This window comes from Chinchilla lanigera, unplaced genomic scaffold (genome assembly GCF_000276665.1).
Source record: "Chinchilla lanigera isolate Chin_1 unplaced genomic scaffold, ChiLan1.0 scaffold00013, whole genome shotgun sequence".
In the NCBI taxonomy this organism is placed as follows: Eukaryota; Metazoa; Chordata; class Mammalia; order Rodentia; family Chinchillidae; genus Chinchilla; species Chinchilla lanigera.
This window is the reverse complement of record NW_004955414.1, coordinates 33,351,575-33,361,839: the sequence shown is the minus strand read 5'-3', so window position 1 is coordinate 33,361,839 and position 10,265 is coordinate 33,351,575. Positions and strand designations below refer to the sequence as shown.

Below are 10,265 nucleotides of genomic sequence, written 5' to 3'. Positions count from 1 at the left end.
AGAGCAGGTGTGGGGAGGAGTGGGGGCCGGGAGGAGGATGACACTGAATAACAAAGGGTCACCAGGACTGCTGAGCCATCCGCACAGACCGGAGTCATCAGTGAGAAAGGTGGACAGACGCAAGTGCCACCCATCCCCCACCTCCTGAACCACATCCTCAGGCACACGTGACCAAGGAAGTGAGACCCATTCCAACCAGCACAGTGTCAGCACAGCCAAGGCATCAGCCTGGCGCCAAGATGCCCTCCCCAAGACTGCGACCCGAGCTCTGAGGACAGCCAGGGCCCCTGGCACCATGCCCCCACCTCCTCTCCAGGACAGGCACGTGCCACACAGCCAGACAAGTGCAGAAGCCAAAGGCCCTTGGGTTTTTTTTTTTATTTCACATGGGCAGTAAAGGACGGATTGTGCCATCCTTGCTCCCCTTGCATTGAATGTGCTTTGGGTTGTAAGACCCCAGAGTGTCATTTGAAGGCCCCTCCTCTTGTTCCCAGTGCAGGAGGGGCAGGGAGGAAAGCACGGAGGATGGGCGTGCAAGGTGAGGGGTCCACACCCCTCAGGAGCTCCCTGAGGCCCTCTCCCTATGAGACATTTACAGACAGCAGGACAGAGACATATGGCAGAGAAACACACAGGCCAGGAGAGAGACCACACACCCACGCATGCACACACGCACGCACACAGCCTGGCCCCTTCCTTTGGCATGGTTCACCCTAGCTCTAGAAACAGGGCCTAAGGGTGGTTGTCTGGGCCTGAACTCGGTTAGCCTGTGAGAGACCCAGGGCCAAGTGAATCCTTGGTACACATAAGTTCTCCAACCAAGGAAGTTCCCTCATGCCACCTGGACAGACACCCCTTCCTTCCCTTTCGCACTCACCACTTAAAGATTGTTCAAGTACTACGGATAGACAAGGGAAAGGAGACTCCACCCTCATCCAATCTTCCCAACTAAGAGCCAGTGAAAAGTCCTTCAAGCCTTAGCCCTGGGTCCTCTCGGCAGAGATTTTTCCCCTTTCCTGCAACAGTATGCAGATCAAAAAGGGTGAGAGTGGATAAGCCCAGGGCTGCCTTGGTCCTAGGCATAAGAGATGCAGTCGGACTCTTCCACCTAGTAGGGAATGGGGTCAAGAAGGTAAGCACCATAATCTTGGGGTGGGCTGGGGGGTCTCACCGTCCTGATGGGGTAGAGGTGGGCCAGGTCTATCTTTGCCGCCAGCAAGGGGCAAGCAGCTGGCTCCCTGAGCTCACAGTGTTGTCCTGGACCACCAGCTTTGCTAGGGAGATCCTTCTGCTAACCCCCTCAAACTCATCAATTCCCACAGGCAGTACCTGCTGCCCCAGGCTGCTCTGCTGCCCCAGGCTTCCCTGTAGCCATCCTGTTTCCGTAGGTTCCCAGGGTCTCGACTCCAACCCCAGGAAGGAGGGCTGCACAGAGGCTGGCCTCTCAGTCAGCCTTTCTCAGTCTATCGTCCGCCACTGGCTCCCGGCTTTCAACAGCAGACAGGGCGATGAGCATCTGGGCAGCGTAGTAGGTGGACATGATGAGTGCCCGAGAGTAGGGCACAGGAAAGCGGAACTTGTTGAGCCCGATGGTCAGGTCTGAGATCATAAAGAGCAGCGCACCACTGCCAGCTGCCAGCTCCGTCCAGCGCCAGGCTGCCCCGACCAGCCGCAGCCCTGCCATAGCTCGCCAGCCCATGAAGCTGATGAGGGCCACATAGACCCCCACCAGGTAGGTGAAGGCACCTGAGAGGCCGGGGTAGAGCAGGGCATAGCACAGGCCGGACAGCACTCCCATCACCAGGCCAGTCCGGAGAGCCAGTGGCCGCATGCCAAAGGCCGAGGCGTAGAGCATATGGGTCACAGCAAACATCAGCATACCTGGGAGTGAAAGGGAACAAGGGACAGTGAAGGTGGGCTTGGGGACTGTGAGTATTTGGGGGTGGGGATAACCCAGCAGCTTTGTGTTAGGAGTCACAAGGGTGGGAAGATCCACAAGGCAAAGATCACCCCCACGCATACACACAGTCTCCTGCACTGATCACCTGCATCTACCAACGGGGGACCACAGTTCCTGGCCCCAGAAAACCTCAAACTCGCTTTTCAAAAGTTCTCTTGTCCAAATCTTTGGCTCCCCCAGGGTTCTCCCCAACGCCAGAATCCCTTGCAGGCAGCTACTATGACCACTGACCATGCACAAAGTAGCCCTGGTCCTGCCAGATGAGGAAGGCATCCCCTACAGCAGAGAAGATGAGTCCCGCAAAGATGCGTGTAGCGCTGGGGTGGGTCTGCAGGAATCCGAGGCCGTGTGCCAGCAGGAAGAGCCACAGGCAGAAGACAGGCAGGCACTTGATGAGGGCACTGACCCAGGATGGGCTAGAGGAGGGCAGCCAGAGCACGAAATACACGCAGGTGGCCTTGAAGAAGGGTACCAGTTTGGGTCCCTCGCTTTTCACCTGGAAGACACAGGACAAGGGCAGCAGTGAGATCTTGGAAGCGCAGAAGCCCATTGTGGGGCTCAGAGCCGCACCCTCCACCCCATCATCTACCTCAGAAACAAGCCTTTACCCTCCACACCACCCCAGACAGGGAGGACACACAGTAACCCAGCCAGACCTCCCTCAACCCTCAGGAAGGAGTAAACAAACCCACTGTCACCCTTAAGCCTGACTCCTTGGCAGGGGAAAGGGCTTTGCTGTCCTGGTTACTCTTATCCACAGGGCTGGGCAGCAAACAGTCCTGAGCGTACCGTCCCCTTCTTCAGCCCAAGGCTTTTCCCTTTCTTGCTCCCTCTCTCTGCCTCCTTGGTGCCCCCTTATTCTGTCTCCCCGCCAGTATCAGCCCCCAGCTCTGTGAGACCACAGAGACTGGCCAGCTCAGGATCCTCAGCAGTGGCCAGGACACCAGCTTAGGGCCCTGGCAACACCAGGTGAGTGCCAGGAAGTGGGATGGGATGGTGGGATGGCAGCCACCCCCAGCCCCACAGGCCCTGTCCCTCGGCCTCCACTCCACCTACCCTGGAGCAACAGGGTCACCATGGACGAGGAGAGTGGCCAGGGATGCTGGGTAGACAGACCCATGGAGCAGGGAGGAAGAAAACTGTCCCTGAAACACCAGAGACCTCGGGGACTGGGGCAAGGGGTGAGGGTGTACGTCTCCTTTCCCAGAAAACAAGACCGACTGGAGGGGCAGGAGAAAGGCAGGAAGGGGTGGGGGAGGGCTTCTTTTCCCAGCTTCTGATCCGGAGCCAGCAGACAGCTTGGGAGGAGACAGGGTGCTGAGAGAGGGAAGTTAGAGCAGCTGACTCGGTCTCAGCCGGATTAGGGGGAGGGTGGCTGAAGAAAGGTTGTACCCAAGGCCACTGCCAGGCACAGTCCAGGCTGGGGGTGGGGACGGCTGCAGAGACTGTGAATCTGGGATCCCCGAGGCGCCTTTCTTTGGGCAGCTGGGGTCTGAGATACTCACACTCGGCCCAAAGTTATTTTTCTCTGCTAAACTGTCTCTCGGCGGGGGCTCTCAAGCACAGGGTTGTGGGGACGCACTCGGATTCCCAGACCGCCGAATACTGATCAGACAGACTGTGGTGGGGTGAAGGGGGGGGCTGTCCTTGCTCCATACGAGGCAAGAGAAGGGAGTAGAGATGACTTTCCTTTCGGGGGAAACCACCACCCGTCAAGGTGGTCAGGGTGGGGGTAAGGCAGAGGCGGAGACAGGAGGCGATGCCAAGGCTTCCACCTCCCAGCCCTCTGAGCATCAATGGTCCCTCTCCCTCCTCTACCCCAGGCCCCTATTTCTAGGAAAAACTGGCAGCAGGCAGGGAGACCACGACGGCCATCGAAAAGCCAGCTCTAGAAAGAGGGTGGGAAGGCCAGACAAAGGCTGGAGTGGAGACGGTCTGAGAAGGAGGCAATGTCAATAATGATCCATCTTCCCCCGGCGCAGGATTAGCGCGGCGCAGACTCGGGGCGTCCCTTCCTGCGCCTTGTTTATAGGCGAGGATAAGGAGGAAAGCAACTCGGCCAGGATTCCCAGGACGTCCCTGCCACCACCACCCGTGCCCCGTCCACGCCTCCCTCTGATCCGCCTCCGTCCCAGGCCGCGACCCCGCCGACCCGCGCCAGACGCACACACATCAACAGAGTCACGCTTCCGAGTCACGTGCTCGGTGTTTGCCTCCCTCCCGCCGGCGCGCGAGGAGGAGCCCGCTCGCTCGCTTACTCACCACAGTGACCGGGGACACCATGGCGGCGGCGGCGAGGGGGACACCCGCCCCGGGCAGTAGAGGCCGGGACGCACCCACCGCCAGGTGAGCAGGCGGACACTTAACAAAGCGGAGCGAGGCAGCACACTCCCTCCAGGGCTCCCGGCTCTTGGAGTTCTGTCTGTGAACTCCACGACGTCATCGCCGACACCGCCAATCAATGGGTGGGAGCTGGGGTGGGCGGAGCCTAGAGGGCGGGGCCAGCCCCGCTCTCCGGGTCTCAGCCCCGCTTCTCCTGGGGCGGGAGGCGGCGCCAGAGGCCCCGCCCCTCCAGGAGGAGGGGCCAGAACATCCCGGGTAGTGACTGTGCGGGCCGGACCCGAGTGAGCGAGGTTTCCTGGGAGACAAATGCATCCTTGCTCGACCCCCGGCAGACACTGTTTCTCCTAAACTCAGGACAGATTCCCTTCGGCCTTCAAGCATGCAATCCTTGCAGACGCAATTGCACAACTTTCACTGTGTACAAACATCCAAATGGACATACAGGGCTGGGGATATAGCTCAGCAGCACAGCGCCTGCCTGGCAATCGCAAGGTCCTGAGTTCGATTCTCAGTACCAAAACAGAACAAATGGACGCACAATGATCAGCAAGCACATAGCCTCAAGAGAAGAGATTCCTGTGTAGATACAAAGAAAGGCCCACAATCCTAAGGAATGTACAAACACGTAGAATCGCAGTTACACTAAATAAGGGTCAGACATTCATCTGTCCTTAGGCACACACTTCTCACAAATCGGAGATGACTGTAACGCACACAAGCAACAGCACACCAGGAAAGACCGACAACAGGCGGACTTTGCATATTCTAAGGACACAGAGCGGTGTGAAGTAACTTTGCTACTACGTGAGTGGATTTCATGTTGATATTACATAAAGTTACACAAATACTAAGGAACTGAGCATGCTCAGAATCATGCAATTACATGGGCGAACTGGCAGGTGTTAAATGGACTAGAATTGGTTCCAGTTCTGCTGCTTCCATGCTCTGCAACTGGGTGAATCACTGACCTTGATTTCCTCATGTGTAAGATTAGGGGATGATCTCTACGGTTCTCCCCACACAGGCGTGTTGTACAGGTTTCAAGTAAGTTCAGCAGGCTTCCTGGAGGTGGAGACTTCAGTTACACCTCCAAGGATGGCAAAGGGGTATGCACTGGGGTCTGTAGTCCAAGCACACTGGCTGTGTTTTGGGCTTTGGGGACCAGAGGGAAGGAGAGACCAGCCCTAATTAGCAGTCAGCAATGGCTAGGGTGGTGACACTAAGGTCTTCTGCTGTACCAAGGCCTGTGCAGTACCAGGGAGGGAAAAATCAGCTACAGTCTCCTGCGAGCTTCTCCTACAGTGGATCTTTTCCTTGTCTTTTGGGCCTTGCCCAGCTTTCCTAAGCCTGTGCTGTTGACCTGACAACCCCTCAGAGGTGGGGCAGCCCTGCCCCAGGGACAGAACTGACAGCCAGAGATTCAGATCCTGATTCAATAAGGGTGAGAGTCAAAGATTTGGGATGAGGGGGGAGCAGTCACCTATAGTAATCCCCTCGCCCCTTAGACACCTCCCCTAAGGAGCTCCATTGGTCAGTGAACACTACCTGCTCTGTTTTCTTTCCATTTAGGGTGTGGAGAAGCCTAGGTCTCCCGAGTTGGGGACGCGAGTGGCTGCACCCAGGGCTTTGTCACACGCATACACACATGTGGGCACACCCACAAGATGTGCTGCCTGAAAAGAATACTGAACTGGGGAAAAATACTGTACTTAGGAGTAGCCCCTCCTTCTCATGACTTGCTAGTTGTATAACCGGGCCTATCACTCCATCTTTAGAGCCTTGGTTTCATCATCAATGAAATGAAGGCATCGTGCCAGGAGATAGGTACAGTGCACATTCCAGTCTTCCAGCTAAAGCCTCTAAAAGGGATAGTTCCAGCTAACACTCAGGGGTAATTCTCAGAAACCAGGCAAGTCAGGGCGTTTTTCATTTCTCTGGACATTCATTTCACTAATTATAAAAATGAAGCCAGGTGTATTGGCACACTCAGGAGGCTGAGGCATGAAGATCACTGCACATTTGAGGCCAGCCTGGGATACATATGAGTTCAAAGCCAACCTGAACTACATGCAAGATGCTGTCTCAAAAAAAAAACAAAAACAAACAAACAGGAAGATATGCTTGGGGTGGGGGTGTGGTTCAGTGGTTACAGTACTTGCTAATATGCCTGGGTTCAATTTCCAGCTTGGAAAAAAAAAGGGAGCAGGGGGAGAGCTACATCAGTGGTTCCCCACAAGTGGGGACTATAAGTTACTTGGAAAATTTTTTAAACTATAATTGGCTGGCTGGGGATTTAGCTTAGCGGCACAGCGCCTGCCTGGCAAGCTCAAGGTCAGGAGTTCGATTCCTAGTACAGGAAAAAAAAACAAGAAGGGAAAAACAATAATTGGCTTTGTCCCACCCTAGTGCTAATAATTCACAGATTTTAATAAGCCTCTACACACAGAAGCTTAAATACTGCATGCAAAACATGAGATCTAGAACTGTCATCCTCGGGTTCCGAATCCGTACTGAATTACCCAGTACACGATGAATCGTATACATAGCCTCTCCTTTCCATGCCAGTCATTCTTTGTTTGCCCCACCACCACCCAGATCCGTACTTTGTCATTCTCCATTCTGCCCAGGACCCCGGGCTCTAAGATCTGTAGCATCGGGGCTCCCCAAGCCCCTGACTTGTAGCTGGGTTTGCTCCTGAGAGTCAGAGGTCGATCTGAGGATGGAAGGGCAGCGTGGGTGAGCTCCACCAGGCCACGTTGAGACTCTTGCAGTTCTAGAGGCTGTGCTTCCCCGCAGCCAGCTCTAGACTCACTCCTTACTCTCTCAGGCCTAGGATGGCAGCGATCTTCACCCAAGACTGGTTTCTTTAACCCTGCCCACATCTCTGCAAGTGGTCACTGAATTCTTTTCAGTTAAATTCTTGAGATGCCAGCACCCTGACTGATACAGGCACCAATAAATAAGAGACACTGGCCACCCTAAAGAACTTATCCCAATTTCACTCATGTGGGTAAGATTTTTGTCTGTTGAAAAAGTAAATTTTTATTTACTACTCAGTGTTTTTACTTTGGATTGCACGTTGCAGGACACAGAGAGCGGGGTAGCTGCCTGCAAAGTGGCATTCCTTCCTTTCTGTACCCAAAACAATCTGTTAGTGTGGTCCTTTTCACACCGCTTTGTACTCTTCGTCTCCTCTCTAAAACGGAACTCACCTGTTCATTCACCCAGCGAATGTTTCCTGTGCACCTCATATGTGCCAACCACTGTGTCAGGAGCTGGAGTGTAAAATGTTGACTAAAACATGGGCTCCCTCCTCACAGAGCCTGCGGTTCACTGCAGGCAGTGAGTAAACCGACGCGCAGCGTGGCAACTGAAATAGTTAAGGGATGAAGGTATGCCGTAGGTGACATCAAAAGGACATCAGAATCACACCTGACACAGGTGAAGAAGCTGGGGCTAAATCTACAAGGGTGAGTCATCTCCATTGATCAGACATCCACAGATGTAATATCCTAGACCGAGGGAAGCGTCTATATGCATAAAAGCACAAGAGACCCTGAATTCAGTGCAGTCGCTGTAGTACTGGGGTGAGCTGAGGCGCAGACATGGAGAAGCCGGAGAAGTGAACGTGAGCCGGGTGCGGAAGGGTCTTGAATGTCCTACTCAAGGAGTTTGGACTTCACCCACTAGACGACAGTAAGCCAACTGTCTTCTGTTCTCTAACTTCTCTGTTTGGGCCTGGCTTATGCACAGCAGACACATGGAAAATACATAGAAATGTGACCAAACATTGTTCTGGACTTGCCATGCTTCTTCCTGGGAGGCTTCTCACCCAGTGTCCTCCTCTGTCTCTGACCCCAGTGGTTTTGCCACGTGACACCTTCTCTCTCAGTTTGCCCTACTTGGAGTTGTAATCAGCTCTGAATTGTTTCCCTTATGCCTGACCTGCTGCTGGATCTCAGCTAACTTCCTGGTGTCCGTTCCAGATGCCCAGAGAGCTCCTAAGCAGCTCGTACTCCCTTGCCCTCCTGTACAGCTGGGGAAGAGACCGCAAATGTTGATGAAGGTGTGAGGGGTCAGGTGACAGGCAGCGGTGGTGGGGAGTGATGTTGTTCAAAGTGAGCTGAACGTGCACCTGCGAGTGGGAGGCCTTTGAGAGCTGTAGATACAGATCTAGAGCTCAGGCTCAGAAGTGAAGACTGGGGTGTAGATTGGGAAGTCACAGCTACACTGAAAGCTTTGTGGATGTGATTAACCAGGGAGGAATCTAAAGGGAAGGGCCAGGCAAATGCTTGGGGGCAATTACATGTAAAGGAATGACAGAAAAACAAGGAGAGGGACAAACACACCGGTTGAAAGATATGTATCTGATGCACCAGATATACCCAGATCCAAATGCACTCAAAGTGAAAGAGACTCACACAGAGAAATGTATATTCTGTGCATTCTGTGATTTGGTTCTCTCCTTCCAGAATGGGTGGTAGATAGTGGTTTTGCTTCCCCTTTGTGGTGGGTCAGAAGCTTTGCAGACAGATTCACCCAGCACCTTTCCTACCTATGCGCTGTAAGGACCATGGGTGAGGTTCTACACCCCAAACCCTAGCCAGGGGTATTTCTAGGGCTCCCTCCCACCCTTTTACTTCCAGAATCAACCTAAGAATACCAGATGCTGGTGTCATCCCTCCTCTGAAGTCATCCATCCCAGAATGCCTCTGTCTTGCTGGAGCCCACCTGAGTCAAGAAAGTGAGCCCTGAAGTAGCCAGTGTGATTCACGAGGCAGGGTCTGCTCCTGAAGGCGGTTAAGAAAAGAGCAAAGAAGAAAAGAAAAGAGCAAAGATTGCCTTTATCAGAACTCATTTTGGAAGGGTGTGATGGCTCACGCCTGTAATCCCAGCATTCAGGAGGCTGAGGCAGAAGATTACTTCAAGTCTGAGGCCAACCTGAACTACAAAGTGAGTTCAAGGCCACCCTGAACTGCATAGTGAAACCCTGTCTCAAAAAGACAAAAAACAAAGCAAAACAGAACAGAACTCATCTCTTCAGAACCCAGAGAGTTAAATCTTGGGGTAATTTGTGGAGCAGTGTCCATAATGATGTTCTGGGCTCTTTGCTTATCTTCTGAGCCTGGGGCCAGACTCACCCTGGTTTAAGTGGAGGTTTTCATACACTGTGTGCTATTGGCAAAGTGTTTAACCTCTCTGATTCTGTTTCCTTTTCTGTAAAATACTAAGCCCAGTGAGGGTGGTGTGAAAGGTACTACACGTACCATATCTGGCACAGTCCCTCACCCCTAAGATGCCCACCCTCCTATCTTTCATCTGTTGACAAGACTATTGTCAGGCCTTCAGACAAAAGTGGATTTTTCTAACTGCAAATCTGCCAAACTGAGTGTCTCCTAATGAGATTCAATAGCAGGGATCTCCCAGGAGGAATCCCTGTCAGTCAAATGTGTGGGATCAGGTGACCTCCAACCCGCATGCTTCCAGAGTCTTGGACTCTGTGACATCAAGTGCTTTGTTCCGTCCTTGTGGTCATACAAGCTGAGCCCTCCCAGCACCCCGAGTCACCACCATTGCACATCCCCTTTCAGACCCAAAGTTCTCTGGGGTGCACCTTTGGGGTGCTCCTCATTCCGTGTTAGGAAGTTAGTAGGAGGAAGTAGAAACAGGGAACAGCCTTTGAGAAGAAAAACCCCAGAAGATTCCACTCATCAAGCCCCAGGACCTTGCTATTCTCTCCTTGTTTTTTTTTTTTTTTTTTTAACTTTATTTTAAAGAATAAAAGAAGGATAACATAATAATAGGGGGGACTTAGCAAATTACAGACAAAATGGTAGGAAATTATCAATGGTTATCGTTTTACATATTATTGTCTACAACATAGTTTCTCAGGAAAACAAATAGACAAATAATAGTGAGTTACAGACAAAAGAGATAAGAGATTATCAAGAGTAGTTGTACT

At 52.9% G+C, this 10,265-nt stretch overlaps 1 protein-coding gene across 1 annotated transcript; it reads right to left on the bottom strand.

Annotated features, from left to right (window-relative positions):
* Window positions 1-361: 361 nt before the first annotated feature.
* On the bottom strand, window positions 362-4,408 carry Tmem86a (transmembrane protein 86A). The gene is made up of 3 exons (XM_005380425.2): window positions 4,223-4,408; window positions 2,192-2,456; window positions 362-1,881 (listed from the first exon to the last, which is right to left on the bottom strand). The coding sequence occupies exons 1-3, from the start codon at window positions 4,241-4,243 to the stop codon at window positions 1,445-1,447; spliced, it is 723 nt and encodes a 240-aa protein (XP_005380482.1). The 5' UTR covers window positions 4,244-4,408; the 3' UTR covers window positions 362-1,444.
* Window positions 4,409-10,265: the final 5,857 nt, after the last annotated feature.